Genomic DNA, 19,019 nt, shown 5'->3' on the forward strand with positions numbered 1-19,019 from the left:
CATAGCTACTCTCCTTTGGTACCATGAATCTTATTCTTAACTATTTCCTTGGTCTAACATAGTAACATAGTAGATGACGGCAGATAAAGACCTGAATGGTCCATCCAGTCTGCCCAACCTGATTCAATTTAAATTTTTTTCTTCTTAGCTATTTCTGGGCAAGAATCCAAAGCTTTACCCTGCACTGTGCTTGGGTTCCTACTGCCGAAATCTCCGTTAAAACCTACTCCAGCCCATCTACACCCTCCCAGCCATTGATGCCCTCCCCAGCCCATCCTCCACCAAATGGCCATATACAGACACAGACCGTGCAAGTCTGCCCAGTACTGGCCTTAGTTCAATTTTTAATATTATTTTCTGATTCTAGATCAGCTGAAACCTATGACAGCATAGGCTGTAGTGCTATAAGCTCCCATTCCTAGATACTCAGGCACCGATGCTCAAAAGCTTTTCATGGCAGTAAGGTTCATAAAAGCACTCTTACTGACACGGAAAATTCTCTCCTAATACACAAAAGTATGTTCCATGGCTGCTAATGATCCTTGTAGCGGCCATCGAGAATCATATGCTAATGCATTACAAAGAGCTCATTAGCATTCTAATACTGCTACTACTATTTATCATTTCTACAAAGCTGAAAGGCTTATGCAGCGCTATATTTATACATTTAATATGTATTAGACGGTCCCTTCTCAGAAGAGCTTACAATCTAATTTAGATAGACAAACAGGATATATAGGGGTTGGGGAATTTCTCACAGAGAGAATGGTAAGATGGGGATAGGTATCTTATGGTGAATGGAAGTTAGGAGTTAAAAGCAGCCTCAAAAAAGTAAGCTTTTAGTTTGGATTTGAATACTGCTACAGATAGAGCTTGAAATAAAGACTCCGACAGTCTTTTCCAGGCATATGGCACAGCAAGATAGAAGGGATGGAGTCTGGAGTTGACAATAGGGGAGAAGGGTATGGACAGGAGAAAATTACCCAATGAAAGGAGTTCACAGGAAGGAGCATAGGGGAAGTGGAGACTGGTAAAAGCTGGTAAGATGAGGGAGCAGGTAGTCCATTGAAAGACCACAGGGAGTCATAAATCCTGCATAAACAACCCGCCAGAGCTTAGCGTAATCAAACTAATGCTGGAGGAAGTAAAGAGCAATGGCGTCCTGCGTAATCAAACCAATGCTGGAGGAAGTAAAGAGCAATGGCGTCCTGCGTAATAAAACCAATGCTGGAGGAACTAAAGAGCAATGGCGTCCTGCGTAATCAAACCAATACTGGAGGAACTAAAGAGCAATGGCGTCCTGCGTAATCAAACCAATACTGGAGGAACTAAAGAGCAATGGCGTCCTGCGTAATCAAACCAATACTGGAGGAAGTAAAGAGCAATGGCATTCTCCAGCATTAGTGTGATTACGCTAAGCACTGGTGGGTTGCTTTACACAGGATTTATGGCTCGCTGTGGTCTCTCAATGGACTACCTGCTCCCTCATCTTAACAGCTTTTATCAGTCTCCGCTCCCGACGAAGACACAGAAACTGGGCTCTGTCGAGTGGCCATAGAAAACCCGATGAAACTCAGCTAAGTAGTACTGTATTAATGGCTACAGCTTTTCAATGAATCTTTTTTCATATCAGCAAATCAATTTTCACTGTGTGGATCGTTGATTTTTGTTTTTTTTTAGGGGTGGGGTTAAAATGCTCTAAATCCTTTTTCCTCCCATTTTAAACTCACTCCGAGCGTTTGCTTATTTTCCATTTTTCTATTGGATTTTTTTGACATAATGATGTACGGAGCTGGTCTTATTCACCCCCTCTTTAACTAAGGTGCGTTATGCTTTTTAGCATCTGCTAAATAGCGCACGTTAAATGCTAATGCGTGCATGTTATCCTATGGGCGCGTTAGCGGTTTGCGCACGCTTTGACTTAGCGCGCACTAAACACGCGCTAAAACACTTAGTGCACCTTAGTAAAAGAGGGCCTTAGACTTTCAGTCTGGTGCGTGTCACCTCTGAGTTCCTGCCCGGGGCCAAATGTCGATTAAAGGGTTAGTTGTGCCCATACTGATGTCTTATTAAACTGATATCTATATGTAACATACATAGTAACATAGTAACATAGTAGATGACGGCAGATAAAGACCAACCTGATTCAATTTTAATTTTTTAATTTTTTCTTCTTAGCTATTTCTGGGCAAGAATCCAAAGCTTTACCCGGTACTGTGCTTGGGTTCCAACTGCCAAAATCTCTGTTAAGACTTACTCCAGCCCATCTACACCCTCCCAGCCATTGAAGCCCTGCCCATCCTCCACCAAACGGCCATACACAGACACAGACCGTGCAAGTCTGCCCAGTACTGGCCTAGTTCAATATTTAATATTATTTTCTGATTCTAAATCTTCTGCGTTCATCCCACGCTTCTTTGAACTCAGTCACAGTTTTACTCTCCACCACCTCTCTCGGGAGCGCATTCCAGGCATCCACTACCCTCTCCGTAAAGTAGAATTTCCTAACATTGCTCCTGAATCTACCACCCCTCAACATCAAATTATGTCCTCTGGTTTTACCATTTTCCTTTCTCTGGAAAAGATTTTGTTCTACGTTAATACCCTTCAAGTATTTGAACGTCTGAATCATATCTCCCCTGTCTCTCCTTTCCTCTAGGGTATACATATTCAGGGCTTCCAGTCTCTCCTCATACGTCTTCTGGCGCAAGCCTCCTATCATTTTCGTCGCCCTCCTCTGGACCACCTCAAGTCTTCTTACGTCTTTCGCCAGATACGGTCTCCAAAACTGAACACAATACTCCAATATTGTGACAATATGCTGGTGTCTGTTCTTACTGGGAGCAAAAGGTTTGTGCCAATTCTTTTTGGGTTCAGTTATTTCCATTATTGGCATTTTTGGGTTCTTTTTGAAGCCATTTTAAAATGTAGCATTTATTATTTTGAATTTTATTGTAATCATTCTGATCTTACTGTAAACTGTCTTCAGCTTCAGGTACAATCTTATATTCTAACCCAGTTAGACTATTGCAATAGTTTGTTTGCAGGCTGTATTTGAAAATTATACTGTATGTTAAATTGCAAACCCTTTAGAATAAAGCAGCTAAATAAATATGTGGCACAAATTAATTTGAATGAAGGAGTAACCTTAACAGTTAGAAAAGTAGACTAATGGTTAGTAGTTTTAGGAAGTGAAGTAACTGGTGGTAGGTACCATCAGAGCCAACACCAAGCGGAGTGCCAATGTCAATGTTGATGCCTCTGGAGAATGGCGATTGTTCCCTGTCGGTGGAGTGGACATCATTGATGCTTCAGGTGTCTCGAACAGCTTTTCTTGCTGCAAGCGCCTAGACTTCAGAGAACGCTTCTGAAGTTTAGTGCAGCAAGCACAAGAGTCCACCTGATGCTCAAGACCAAGGCACTGGAGGCACCAGTTGTGTGGGTCAGTGACTGAGATGGTCTTGTTGCACTTCTTGAAGCTACAATAAGGCTTGAACATCGATGGAAAAATAGTCACAGCGAAGTCGAAGGACTCAATCATACCGGATGTCGAGTAAAGTAGAGTCTGAAAAATGGTTGTTGCCATCGGCCTTTAAGAAGGCCGAGAGGAGCCTGAAGGCCTCAAAAATCAAAAACAAAAATAAAAATATGAAAAAATTTGAAGGGAAGGTTACTTGGAAAGAAAAATAAGAACTTTAAACGATGGGAAGGCAAGAAAAAAAACGAGCACTTGGAGAGACTCTAAATATACAATACAATCTTTATTTATATACCATCAATACCTCTAAGAAGTTCACAGAGATTTACATAAAACAAATGAGTTAATACAAAAATTATGAATTGGTTACAAATTCCTCAAAACTATAGAGCTTCAGATCTTTTTTTGAAACTCTTAAAGTTCATTTCCTGAATAATCTGAATAGGCAGAGTTTTCCATAGTTTAGTCGCTTGATAAGTTCAGGTTGAATTATAAATTCTGGTATATTTTATATTTCAGGAAAACGAAAAGGATGCATTTGCCTTAAATTAAAAGCTGTCTCAGTGGAGATATATAACTTTTTAGCTCTGTAGAAAACTAAGAACTGATGGTCCTGTGAGCCAACATCGGGTGGGAAGGCACTCATGCATACAGGCAGTCTCGAGACTTCTAAAGGGCTCCGTGGATGACACCACCCATCTGTGAGAATATGCTGCCTGCTTGTCCTGGGATAATAATCATGATTTCCTTCGAAGAAATAGTTTTCAAGGTGTTGGGTACAATATAATCCACTGGGCTGGTTATGGCATTAAGGTCCTCCATTTCTTTTATGAAGGCTCAAAAATGTTTGGGAAAAAAAAAAAGCACATTGAATCTCTCCTTGGTGCAATATAAAATACGAGAGCAGAAAATAGCCACATATTACCCAAAGGTAAACCCTACACATGTTTCATACTCCCAGTAACAAGTTGTAAAAGCAAGCAGCAGGAAAATTACAAAACTAAATTTACAAAAAAAAGTTTTTTCTTACAAAGGAAAAAGAAGTACCAAAAAATCTACCGCCACAATACTATTCAGGACACTTTTAGGGCAGAATTGTGATAGTAGTATTAGTTAGAGAGAACTAGATTTTTGCAGAATGAGACGCAAATTAATGAGACCAAAGTAAGAATTATTCAAAGACAATAATGCTGCACATGAACTTTACAGGCCATATCAGTTCTTCAGCATCGATCAATTTTCAGATTTTTATAGCTATGAAAGATTTCTTTAACACTGAACTCACAATTTGTTCTAACACCAATGTATTCTTAGAAACATTGAAATTAAACTCAGCAATCTCCAGTAATATCTCCTCTAAAGGGTGTCTTCAATCAGAAGACAATGATGTGCATGACTTGTAGTGCCAAGGCCATTAGAAAACGAACTGCCTCTTTTACAAAGCCGCGTGGCAACAGCCCCGAAGCCCTTTAAATCTCTATGGGCTTTGGGGCTGTTAGCGCAGGGCAGCCACCAGCGCGGCTTTGTAAAAGAGGCCCAAAGTTTCTCTGTCCTTTTGATTTTAAAATAAACAAAAAGCCTGAATCAAGAATCGAGCACTGTCCCGTCTAGACTTTTAGCTAAGAAGCCATACAATATGGATAAAAACACTTTCTTCCTCTTTCTATAACTGGTCACCTAAAGTGAGGTGCTAATTGTATACATAAGTTAGAAACTACCACTTACATGCTCGAATGGTAGCTATGTGTGTAACACATACTTATAGTGGCGCTAGAAAAGGTTCAAAGAAGAGCGACCAAGATGGTAAAGGGGATGCAACTCCTCTCGTATAAGGAAAGACTAAAACGGTTGGGGCTCTTTAGCTTGGAAACGAGATGGCTGAGGGGAGATAGGATTGAAGTCTACAAAATCCTGAGTGGAGCAAATCAGGTACAAGTGGGTCGATTTTTCGTTCCGTCAAGTTACAGGGAAATACTTTTAAAACCAATAGGAGGAAATATTTTTTTACTCAGAGAATAGTTAAGCTCTGGAACGCGTTGCCAGAGGATGTGGATAGCGTAGCTGGTTTTAAGAAAGGTTTGGACAAGTTCCTGGAGGAAAAAATCCATAGGCTTTTATTGAGAAAGACAAGGGGGAAGCCACTGCTTGCCCTGAATCGGTAGCATGGAATGTTGCTGCTCTTTGGGTTTTGGCCAGGTACTAGTGACTTGGATTGGCCACTGTGAGAATGGGCTACTGGGCTTGATGGACCATTGGTCTGACCAGTAAGGCTATTCGGATGTTCTTATGTGCAAACAACTTAGTGTGTAAACGGAAGGGGCACATACATGTGGGCAGGACTCAGTCAAGTCTTACATTTACACACGTAACTTATAGAAAAAGCTAAAGTGTTGCATTTATGCCTCCTATTGATATACTTAGTAAATGACAGCAGATAAAGACCTGAATGGTCCATTCAATCTGCCCATTAGTTACATGCATTATAAATTCATAACTAAATGAAATTAAATTGTCCTTTTTTTCTTTGATATTTCTGGGCCATAGACTGTACAGTCCGCCTGATACCTTTCTTAGATCCCAACTTCTGGAGTTGCCATCAAAGCTCATCCAACCATCTCGGCGTACCGTAAAGTTTGCCCTGCAACGTCCTCATGTTCCAAGTTACTGAAATTCCCATCAATGTCCTCCCTAGCCCACTTTATACTGAATTGCCATATATGGGACACAGACCATGCAAGTCTGCCCAGTATCAGCCTTAGCTCTTCAATATATGCCATTCATTTTCTAATTAGAGATCTTCTGTGTTTATCCCATTCTTTTTTTATTCTGTCACCGTTTTCCTTTTCACCCTCCCTTTGGAGGGCATTTCCACCATATCCGTGAAAAAGAATGTCCTAACATTATTGATAAGACCTTAAGAATTGCCATACTGGGACGGACAGAGACGGTCCATCAAGCCCAGTATCCTGTTTTCAACAGTGGCCAAACTAGGTCCCAATTACCTAGCTAGATCCCAAGTAGCAAAACTGATTTTATGCTGCTTATCCTAGGAATAAGCAGTGGATTTCCCCAAGTCATCTGACAATGGCCTATGGACTTCTCTTTTAGGAAATTATCCAAACCTTTTTTAAACTTCACTAACTGATTTTACCACATTCTCCGGCAACAAATTCCAGAGTTTAATTACACATTGTGTGAAGAACTATTTTCTCCAGTTTGTTTTAAATCTTCTACTTAGTAGCTACATTGCATGTCCCCTAGTATTTTTGGAAAGAGTGAACAAGCGATTCACATCTACCCTTTCCACTCCACTTATTATTTTAAAGATCTCTATCATATCACCCCTGATCTGTCTATCTTCCCGCAACCTAAATTTATGCCCTCTAATTTTACTATTTTTCCTTCTCTGGAAAAGATTTGGTCCTATATTAATACCGTTCAAGTATTTAAACATCTGTATAATATCTCTACTGTCCCTCCTCTCCTCCAGAGTATACATGCTCAGGGCTTCTAGTTTCTTTATGTACTTCTTGTGGCACAGACACCCCCCCCCTACCATTTTCGTCTTCTTCCTCTGGATCGCTTCGTCTTATATCCTTCATCAGATATGGCCTCCAAAACTGAACACAATACTCCAAGTGTGGCCTCACCAACAACCTGTACAGGGGCGTTAACACCTCCCTTTTTCTGCTGGTTACTCCTCTTTCTATATAGCCTAGCATCCTTCTGGCTACAGCAGGGGTCTCAAAGTCCCTCCTTGAGGGCCGCAATCCAGTCGGGTTCTCAGGATTTGCCCAATGAATATGCATGAGATCTATGTGCATGCACTGCTTTCAATGCATATTCATTGGGGAAATCCTGAAAACCCAACTGGATTGCGGCCCTCAAGGAGGGACTTTGAGATCCCTGCTCTAGGGAATCCGCTCTTGTTACAAATCTTGGTATCATCTGCAACAAAGCAAACCTTACCTTGGCAATGTCGCTCATAAACATACTCCCCCCCATGCTACTAAAGTCTGCACATTTGAAATCCAGCACCTTGCGTTTTATATGGCCATCCTCCCCTTTAGCCGTTATATCAAACCAAACTGTTTGATGATCGCTACTTCCCAAGTAGGCATCCCCTTGGACATTAGAGAACCTTTACTCATTTCTAAGCACCAGATCCAGTATTGTTTTTTTCCCTCTATGGGCATGTCTAACTGCCGACTTACAACCAAATTTTTAAAAAGAATCTTGGCATTCAGATGCTGCTACAGAACTTGTGTTTCGCTTGCTTCAATTCAACACCTAATATTTGGTGCACTTTATAGAATTGCCCCCTTTGTCATTCAGATCCACATAAGACACAACACAGTTTGCCCCTAACAAGACATGGAGGATTCAACTGCCTATTATACTATAGATACATCTTAAAAACACATTTGGTTATATTCAGGTTGAAAGCTACACAGATATGGTATGCCTTTCAATATCAAACCATATACGCGTAGTTATTAAAATAAAGAAAATAATCAAAAAATACTTACACTGAATTTAATGATGTCATATATCAAATACCGTGGTACCACCTGCCCATTTACTTTGTCAATGATCATTTCCTTAAAGAAAGAAAAGAAAGAAACATGAATACTTTTTCAAATTTATAGCTACAAAGGGAGTATTTTCATATTAAGACATTAATGTAAGAAGTCCAAAAGGCACCCATTGCCACTAAGGCAATTTCGACACCAGCACTAACAGTATGCAAATGCCCATGTACAGATTTTTATACATGCTCTGAAAAAAGTGTAAATATGTGCATGTTCTCTATGTATACTAAGCAAACAATCATACACCAATCATTCCCACAATTTCCTCGTGATTACAGAATATCAAAAGTTATCTTATGAAATGTCTCAGGGATCTTCAGACTTCCGTGCAAGTAATATAACTTGCAACGGTCCTAATCCTCATTAGTTCCAATGACATTAAATTTTCTTATTTATGTTATTACTTATTTATTGATTTCATATTAAACTTGTGCTACTTAGGTTTTCTTAGTTTTCTTTAAATAACTCCCTTTGCTGACGCGTTTCGAAATTCTTTATCAAGGGTGCGAGTACAAACTCAAGAAGATTTACTGGACTATCTGGTAACAGCCGCCATAGCGCTATGGTGGCTGTTACTAGATAGTCTAGTAAATCTTCTTGAGTTTGTACTCACACCCTTGATAAAGAATTTCAAAACGAGTGGATTTCTGTGAAGTATGGATTAACATGATCGTAAGTCTGTGCACAGTGTAATAAACATATAACCATATTCTGATGCAGCTGTAAATGATGAACATTTTTTTTGACAGGTCACATTTAATAAAGAATTACAAGCCTACTGATAATAATAGTTCTTTAGTAAACAGAGAATGAAGCAGACAAATTTGAAGAACATCATAAAAACAAGACCTTACAACAGATAAAAAATGAGTCTCAAATGAGAGTTCTGTGCCAAGGATGACACCAGTTGTTTTAAGATGCAATGTTAAAGTCTGATACATAAGAGAAGGTTAAGACTTGAGGAGTAATAAAGAAACCAGTTAGCTGAGGACAATATGATATGAAAACAGCCAAGCAGGTAACTTAACAAGTCAATCAAGGTCTGAAGGCTACTAAAATGGTGTGTGGTCTTCATCATAAGGCGTATGGGGACAGACTTAAAGATCTCAACCTGTATACTTTGGAGGAAAGGAGGGAGAGGGGAGATTTGATAGAGATGTTTAAATACCTTCGTTATGTAAATACACACAAGTCGAGTCTTTCATTTGAAAGGAAGCTCTGGAATGAGAGGGCACAGGATGAAGTTACGAGATGATAGGCTCAGGAGTAATCTAAGGAAATACTTTTTTACAGAAAGGATGGTAGATACGTGGAACAGTCTTCTGGTAGAGGTGGTGGAGACATAGACTATGTTCGATTTGAAGAAAGCCTGGGATAGTCACGTGGGATCTCTTAGAGAGAGAAAGAGATAATGGTTACTGCGGATGGGCAAACTAGATGGGCCATTTGGCCTTTATCTGTCATCATATTTCTATGTTTCAGTATCAGTAAGGGAAAGGGGATGAGAGTTGATCTACCATCTTTTTGTGTTTATAATCAAAGCAATTTACCTATTATATTAATTGGTTAATTGCATTATCTTTGGGACATTGCTGAAACAAGGCTGCCCTGTGAACTTCTAAAAGCTAAGTTACCATTTCATATTCTGCTCTTTTCACTGGTTTTCAGCATTATATCTGCTTAATTTCTCTTCTCCTCCCTGTTTCTTACTAAAAAAAAAAAATATAAAAAAGCACAAAAAAATCCTTCTCTTTCCTCTGTTAAATCTTATTTCTTCTTCCTGCAGTTTTGTTTAAAATACTGTGTTTTAGGTGGTATAGAGCCTATATTTCTGGTGTCTGTGGCTCAGGGGGACTAAAGTAGGGAAAATCCTGTTATAAATCCTGTGTTTTAGGGTAGCACTGATAGAACCTGCGTTTTTGTTTAAAATACTGTGTTTTAGGTGGTATAGAGCCTATATTTCTGGTGTCTGTGGCTCAGGGGGACTAAAGAAGGGAAAATCCTGTTATAAATCCTGTGTTTTAGGGTAGCACTGATAGAACCTGCGTTTTTGTTTAAAATACTGTGTTTTAGGTGGTATAGAGCCTATATTTCTGGTGTCTGTGGCTCAGGGGGACTAAAGAAGGGAAAATCCTGTTATAAATCCTGTGTTTTAGGGTAGCACTGATAGAACCTGCGTTTTTGTTTAAAATACTGTGTTTTAGGTGGTATAGAGCTGATATTTCTGGTGTCTGTGGCTCAGGGGGACTAAAGTAGGGAAAATCCTGTTATAAATCCTGTGTTTTAGGGTAGCACTGATAGAACCTGCGTTTTTGTTTAAAATACTGTGTTTTAGGTGGTATAGAGCTGATATTTCTGGTGCCTGTGGCTCAGGGTGACTAAAGTAGGGAAAATCCTGTTATAAATCCTGTGTTTTAGGGTAGCACTGATAGAACCTGCATTTTTGTTTAAAATACTGTGTTTTAGGTGGTATAGAGCCGATATTTCTGGTGCCTGTGGCTCAGGGGGACTAAAGTAGGGAAAATCCTGTTATAAATCCTGTGTTTTAGGGTAGCACTGATAGAACCTGCATTTTTGTTTAAAATACTGTGTTTTAGGTGGTATAGAGCCTATATTTCTGTCTTACCAGTATTCAGCCATTGTTTTCTGCTGATTAGGTGGAGAAGGGAGGGGTTCTGTTTTACTTCTAAGGTTAATTGCATTATCTTTGGGACATTGCTGAAACAAGGCTGCCCTGTGAACTTCTAAAAGCTAAGTTACCATTTCATATTCTGCTCTTTTCACTGGTTTTCAGCATTATATCTGCTTAATTTCTCTTCTCCTCCCTGTTTCTTACTAAAAAAAAAAAATATAAAAAAGCACAAAAAAATCCTTCTCTTTCCTCTGTTAAATCTTATTTCTTCTTCCTGCAGTTTTGTTTAAAATACTGTGTTTTAGGTGGTATAGAGCCTATATTTCTGCCTTACTAGTAGTCTTACTTATAGTCCCACCAACCCCAGGGACCACTATTCATATATAGAGACCCATATAATCAGGACTTCACAACCAATCAAGATGACCTTTATTCTATGCAATCACTGTGGTGCTTTAATTCCAAGACATACTATTTGGAGGCTTAAGGCTTGCCCCATCTGTCTTCAACTTGCCAGTATTAAGGAGGAGCTCTGTAAACTTAAACAGGAATTGAATACAATTAAAGCAGCTTCCATCACTCCACAAAATCTTACCAACTTACCACCTCTACCTCAAAGAATAAAACAACCCAGGAACAAATGGGTCACAGTAGGCTCAGGAAGACTGCGACATGTAACACAGAAACATCCACCTTCACTAATATTACCTCTACAGAATTCCTTCGCTCCACTAGTGCACTGCGATACTCAGGAAAACAGAAGGGAGGTGGGACTGGAACCAATGAAGGAAACTCAAGAGAACAAGAGCACCCTAAGTACAAATAAAAAAGCCAAAAACAGAAAACTATTACTGTTGGGGGATTCCATCATCAGAGGCATTAACCTTGGAACACAGGGCGAGGAGTCCAAAATAGTGAAATGTCTTCCAGGATCCTCAGCTACCAGGAGTTCCAGGCAAATACTGACTATAGTTAAGGAAGAAACTAAGGATTTTAACACTGATGTTGTTATCCATCTGGGAACAAATGACCTGGCCAACAACTCCACACTTGCAGCACAGAAAGCTTTTCGGGAGCTTGGTGAGGGCGTGAAACCTTTTGTAAAGACTTTAGCTTTTTCTGAAATACTGCCTGCATATGGAAAAGGAGAGCAAAGAGTGAAAAACACAGAGGACTTTAATAGATGGCTCAGAGCCTGGTGTCATCAAGAAGGCTTCAGGTACATAGGAGGATGGGGAAATACATGGAAGGACAAGAAGCTATATTGCACTGATGGGCTACATATTACTACAGCAGGAAAAAGAAACCTTGCAGAGAAATTTAGACAATATTTTTCCAGGCATTTAAACTAGAAGGTGGGGGTGGTGTATGTACAAAGGACAATTATAAAGACCACCCCCGGCAAAAGAAAAGATGTGATAGTAGTAAAGGCTGCAACATAAGCAATATCAGCAACTCATTTCTTAGTATTGCAACGGAAAGTGAAACGACACAAAAATCCATACGAAGAAGGAGATTATCGCTGAAAAATAGCTGGAAAGCGATGACCACAAATGCTCGCAGTCTAAGCAACAAAGTTCATGATCTGCAAGCCCTGATATTAGAGGCAGATCTAGATATTGTTGCTATCACAGAGACATGGTTCAGTGAATCACATGGATGGGATGCAAACATACCGGGATATAATCTTTTTAGGAAGGACAGAGATGGTCATAAAGGTGGAGGAGTAGCTCTCTATGTAAAGATCAATATCCAAGCGACCGAAATGCAAGGGACCTGGGGAGAGGAAGAAGCGATATGGATTGCTCTGAAAAGAGAAGATGGAACTTCTATCTACGTGGGTGTAGTCTACAGACCTCCGACTCAATCGCAGCAAATTGATAAGGATCTGATTGTGGATATCCAAAAGTTTGGAAGGAAAGAGGAGGTTCTGCTGTTGGGAGATTTCAACCTGCCGGATGCGGACTGGAATGTTCCGTCTGCGGAATCGGAAAGAAGTAGGGAGATTGTGGATGCCTTTCAAGAGGCTCTGCTCAGACAAATGGTGACGGAACCCACAAGGGAAAAAGCGATATTGGATCTGGTCCTCACAAATGGAGAGAGTATCTCTAATGTTCGAGTGGGTGCTCACCTGGGTAGTAGCGATCATCAAATGGTTTGGTTTGATATAACGGCTAAAGTGGAGAGCAGCCGCACGATACTTAAAGTCCTAGATTTCAAACGTACGAACTTTAATGCAATGGGAAAGTACCTGAAGAAAGAGCTGTTAGGATGGGAGGACATAAGAGAAGTGGAAAGACAGTGGTCTAAGCTGAAAGGAGTGATAAAAATGGCTACGGACCTTTATGTGAAGAAAATCAATAAAAACAAGAGAAAAAGGAAGCCGATATGGTTCTCCAACCTAGTGGCTGAGAAAATAAAGGCGAAAGAGTTGGCGTTCATGAAATATAAAAAAACCCAAGAAGAGGAGAGCAGAAAGGACTACAGGGTGAAACTGAAAGAAGCCAAGAGAGAGATACGTTTGGCGAAGGCACAGGCGGAAGAACAAATGGCTAAAAATGTAAAAAAGGGAGATAAAAATTTTTTCAGATATATTAGTGAAAGGAGGAAGATAAAAAATGGAATTGCTAGGCTAAAAGATGCTGGGAACAAATATGTGGAGAGTGATGAGGAGAAAGCAAATGTGCTAAACAAATACTTCTGTTCTGTGTTCACAGAAGAAAATCCTGGAGAAGGACCGAGATTGTCCGGCAAAGTTACACGAGAAAATGGAGTAGATTCTGCGCCGTTCACGGAGGAGGGTGTTTATGAGCAACTTGAAAAACTGAAGGTGGACAAAGCGATGGGACCAGACAGGATCCATCCCAGGATACTAAGGGAACTCAGAGAGGTTCTGGCGAGTCCTATTAAAGACTTGTTCAACAAATCTCTGGAGACGGGAGTGATTCCTGGGGATTGGAGGAGAGCGGATGTGGTCCCTATTCATAAAAGTGGTCACAGGGATGAAGCAGGAAACTACAGGCCGGTGAGCCTCACTTCAGTTGTTGGAAAAATAATGGAAGTGTTGCTGAAAGAAAGGATAGTGTATTTCCTTGAATCTAATGGGTTACAGGATCCGAGGCAACATGGCTTTACAAAAGGTAAATCGTGCCAAACGAACCTGATTGAATTTTTTGATTGGGTGACCAGAGAGCTGGATCGAGGACATATGCTAGATGTAATTTATTTGGATTTCAGCAAAGCCTTTGATACAGTTCCTCATAGGAGGCTGTTGAACAAACTTGAAGGGCTAAAGTTAGGACCCAAAGTGGTGAACTGGGTCAGAAACTGGCTGTCGGACAGACGCCAGAGGGTGGTGGTTAATGGAAGTCGCTCGAAGGAAGGAAAGGTGACTAGTGGAGTCCCTCAGGGTTCGGTGCTGGGGCCAATCCTGTTCAATATGTATGTAAGTGACATTGCTGAAGGGTTAGAAGGAAAAGTGTGCCTTTTTGCAGATGATACCAAGATTTGTAACAGAGTAGACACCGAAGAGGGAGTGGAAAATATGAAAAAGGATCTGCAAAAGTTAGAGGAATGGTCTAATGCCTGGCAACTAAAATTCAATGCAAAGAAATGCAGAGTAATGCATTTGGGGATAAATAATAGGAAGGAACCGTATATGCTGGGAGGAGAGAAGCTGATATGCACGGACGGGGAGAGGGACCTCGGGGTGATAGTGTCCGAAGATCTAAAGGCGAAAAAACAGTGTGACAAGGCAGTGGCTGCTGCCAGAAGGATTCTGGGCTGTATAAAGAGAGGCGTAGTCAGTAGAAGAAAGAAGGTGTTGATGCCCCTGTACAGGTCATTGGTGAGGCCCCACTTGGAGTATTGTGTTCAGTTTTGGAGACCGTATCTGGCGAAAGACGTAAGAAGACTTGAGGCGGTCCAGAGGAGGGCGACGAAAATGATAGGAGGCTTGCACCAGAAGACATATGAGGAGAGACTGGAAGCCCTGAATATGTATACCCTAGAGGAAAGGAGAGACAGGGGAGATATGATTCAGACGTTCAAATACTTAAAGGGTATTAACGTAGAACAAAATCTTTTCCAGAGAAAGGAAAATGGTAAAACCAGAGGACATAATTTGAGGTTGAGGGGTGGTAGATTCAGGGGCAATGTTAGGAAATTCTACTTTACGGAGAGGGTGGTGGATGCCTGGAATGCGCTCCCGGGAGAGGTGGTGGAGAGTAAAACTGTGACTGAGTTCAAAGAAGCGTGGGATGAACACAGAAGATTTTGAATCAGAAAATAATATTAAAGATTGAACTAGACCAGTTACTGGGCAGACTTGTACGGTCTGTGTCTGTGTATGGCCGTTTGGAGGAGGATGGGCAGGGGAGGGCTTCAATGGCTGGGAGGGTGTAGATGGGCTAGAGTAAGTCTTAACAGAGATTTCGGCAGTTGGAACCCAAGCACAGTACCGGGTAAAGCTTTGGATTCTCGCCCAGAAATAGCTAAGAAGAAAAAAAAAAAAAAAAAAAATTTTTAAATTGAATCAGGTTGGGCAGACTGGATGGACCATTCGGGTCTTTATCTGCCGTCATCTACTATGTTACTATGTTACTATGTTACTATGTTACTATGTTACTATATTCAGGTACTTATTTTGTACCTGGAATGGAAGGTTAAGTGACTTGCCCAGAGTCACAAGGAGCTGCAGTGGAAATTAAACCCAGTTCGTCAGGTTCTCAGGCTGCTATAATAACTACTAGACTACTCCTCCACTCCAGTAAAGAATCTATATGTCACCAGCAAAGAAATATAGGCAGAGACCTAAAGATTGGATCAGCATTGCCAAAGGGCTCATGAAAATATTAAACAGGACCCAAGGACAGAGTGCTGAAGGAGGGGATTTGGGGCAGAAATGATTGCAGTACCAACTGAGAACAACTAATTACTGTAATCTCAGTTCTTTCCAATATTCAAAGCCAATTTATTATGAGTCATCCAATGTCTGATTTGATACGTATCACAAGGAGAAGCAGAAAGGTTTGAACCATGTCACCTGATGGCCTGGTGCTCTAACCCAGTGTTTTCAACCTTTTTACACCCATGGACCGGCAGAAATAAAATAATTATTTTGTGGATCGGCAAACTACTAGGACTAAAATTTATAAACCCCGTTTCCGCCCCATCTCCGCAGGCTCGGTCACCTCAGTAACTATAGAAAAATAGACAAATATAGTGCAAAATATAGACAGCAGATATAAATTCTCAAAACTGACACCTTTTGATCACTAAATTGAAAATAAAATAATTTTTCCTACCTTTGCTGTCTGGTGATTTCATGAGTCTCTGGTTGTGTTTCCTTCTGTCTCTGTATCCTTTCTTTCATTTCTTTCTTTCTGCACTCAGGCCCAAGAATTGTTCCTTTCTATTCCCTCCCTCTTTCCTTCCTATGTCCTTAGTGCCCCCGATGCCTCCTTCCCAAGTCCTTAGTGCCTCCTTCCTTCCCATATCCTTAGTGCGCCCAGTGCCTCATTTCCATGTCCTTAGTGCCCCCAGTGCCTCCTTCCCATGTCTTTAGTGCCCCAAGTGCCTCCTTCCCATGTCCTTAGTGTCCCTTCCTGTCTTTAGTGCCCCCAGTGCATCCTTCCCATGTCTTTAGTGCCCCCAGTGCCTCCTTCCTATGTCCATCTCACTGCCTTCCACACTTTGTCCCACCCCCACCCCCGAAGCCAGCCTGCCTGCCTGTCTACCTCTCTCTCTCCCACTCTGGCTAAAGCCAGCCTGTTTGCCTGCCTACCTCCTTCCCTCCCTGCCTCAAAAAAAAAAAAATAGAACAAAAATAAAGTCACTGCTAGTTCATCAATACACTTAAGGAACTTATTTTTTATTTAGAACTCTGCTCAGAGACATGAAGGCTGAAAACTTGGCCTCACCTACCAATCATTGCAGTGTTCAAAAAGGATTTTTAATTTAAAGTACCTTTTAATATGCTAGCTAAAAAGCTATGCTGAAAATATAAATGCTTCCATGAATTTTATAGTTATGAAAAAAGACTTAACTTTGAATAGTGACTGGTTCCGACGTGCACGTTTCGTGGCTGCGTCAGGGAACCGACAATACAGCTGGATTTAGAGCTGGTAGTGAAGTCACATGCAATTAAAAAGCTAGATCTCTCAAAAAGACGTATCTTACGGCCCTGCTGCTGCTTCTACTAAAGACAATACGAAGTCTTCTTTCCGACGTCAATTCTGACTTCGGAGAGGACGTTCTGGGCCAGCCAGGCAGCGATTGGCTGGCCGAGAACATCCTCTCTGACGTCAAAATTGACGTTGGAAAGACGACTTCCTGTTGGCTTTAGCAGCAGCAGCAGGGCGGTAAAATAGCAGCCGACCCAGGGAAAGGAAGGAGGGAAGTTGTTGGTTTTTTTTTGCACGGCAGGTAGGGACAGGAAATGATTGCCTGTCCTGTTGTCCCCGAGCACAGTGTGGTGACAACGGGACAGGAGGTCTGAAAATGGGACCTATGGTCACCTTAATCTTGCCGGCCCTGCACAGACTGGCAGAAATATCCTGCGGACCAGCGGTTGAAGAACAGTGCTCTAACCAATACATTAAATCTGTCGAAAAACCAAAGTAATCACTTATAATTTTGCAGCTGGTCTTTCTTCCTGCTAAAACAGCTGTTTCTAGACTTGTTATAGTGTTATATGGTAAATATAACTGAAATATTGAGTTTATAGGTATTTTCTTTTTTTAAAAAATTGCATATTATGTATTCCTGCACTAGAGAACGATCCTAATACAAGTCTGGGATACAAAAAATACTATTTAAATCTTTGTTTTAAAAAAATAAGCAAATCAGAAAGATTCAGAGCACCTCAAGACAAAATGCAGTCCTGCAAGTAATAACTACTTCATTATTTAATTGTAAGATAAATTCTAACAGCCCTTCTTTAGCACTAATTAGCTACAATCTGTTAAACCAGACAGCCACTATTTTCATCCTCTGGGTTAGAAAGCAAACCTGTCACTTGCATTTTCAACATAAAGCAAAGGGTAGAAAAAATTGTCAGTCAGTGCCAGGCAAATTGCACCAGACATCTTCCTTTTAATTTCAACTGCTCCTGTGCTTTCATTTTCTCATTCTCATGTACGCTCGGAAAATAATTTATCTTTATGGGCACTAATTCCTATTAGCTTTCATTAGTTTTAATTGACCATACCTAAAAATCCATACAAGCTCATTTAAGGTATGAAAAAAATGGATTTGCCCTGAAAAGTGCTTTCATTTTTTATCTCACTGAGCTTCTGCCAACCAGCCAGTTTTAAGCTCTCTTGGCCCTGCTCTTTTTAGTGAAATAATCTTGAAAAATGGATCTTAGAAATAATTTTATACCCATAGATCTGGAAAATTTTCTTACAGTATTTACACTAATTATTTTATGCATCAATGAAGCAATGTAAACCTAAACTATCAGCCTTAAAATATTAATAAAAAGTTTTGTTCTGTACGAGAATATACAGTAGGCCAAGAATATACCCAGAGAGTATGGTAGCATCATCTCCAGACATTACATACTCCTGGGGGAATTCTGTTCAACATTTTTGAAAATTCATTTAAAATTCTACATTGCATGTACACTTCTCCCTCTGCGGTTTCAGCATTTGTGGTTTCAATTATTCACAGTTTTTAGCTTGCTGGCTCCTCCCCCAAATTACATCAGTTGCATAGAGAAATCGCTGATTCCCAGCACTTTCTTCACCCTGTTTTGCCTTTCCTTCAGGAATAGACCAGATCTCCCACCATGTTATTCGCGGTTTCACCATATTCACGATGGTTTTCAATAGAAAACAGAGAATAACATATGAAAGTTATTCACGGTTTTTCTGTATTTGCAGTTCTGTTAATCCCCTATCATAGCAAATATGGAGGGAGAAGTGTACACTTCTCCCTCTGTATTCGTGGGGGATACATTCCAGCTATAGCCACGAATATGGAAAAACTGCAAATAACTATTGTATATGTTATTCGCGGGTTTTTGTAATTAAAAATGCGAATAGCATATACAATAGTTATTCGCGGTTTTGTGAAAGGACTAGTACTAAATATTATTAATATTCACAATGTTGGTGGAATAACGATACAGTACTGTATTATTGAATACTGTAACAATATTTATTGAACAATACAAGTAATACTGTAATCTCAGGGTAAACAAAAAAAGTTAAATACAGTACAGTACTGCTTTCTCAACAAGGTAAAAGTTAGGAAAAGGAACTTTAATCATGATGTGCACGCTGTGAACCAGCGATTTTCAGGGTGAAAGTTT

General features: G+C 40.4%; 1 protein-coding gene across 1 annotated transcript in view; it reads right to left on the reverse strand.

The window, feature by feature from the left end:
• RNGTT (RNA guanylyltransferase and 5'-phosphatase) overlaps positions 1-19,019 on the reverse strand; it is a 599,480-nt gene that overhangs the window by 348,559 nt on the left and 231,902 nt on the right. Inside the window, exon 10 of the mRNA XM_033938319.1 lies at positions 8,008-8,079. Within this exon, the coding sequence (XP_033794210.1) occupies positions 8,008-8,079 (72 nt within the window). The remainder of the gene's footprint in view (positions 1-8,007; positions 8,080-19,019) is intronic.

Source organism: Geotrypetes seraphini, chromosome 3 (assembly GCF_902459505.1).
Source record: "Geotrypetes seraphini chromosome 3, aGeoSer1.1, whole genome shotgun sequence".
In the NCBI taxonomy this organism is placed as follows: domain Eukaryota; kingdom Metazoa; phylum Chordata; class Amphibia; order Gymnophiona; family Dermophiidae; genus Geotrypetes; species Geotrypetes seraphini.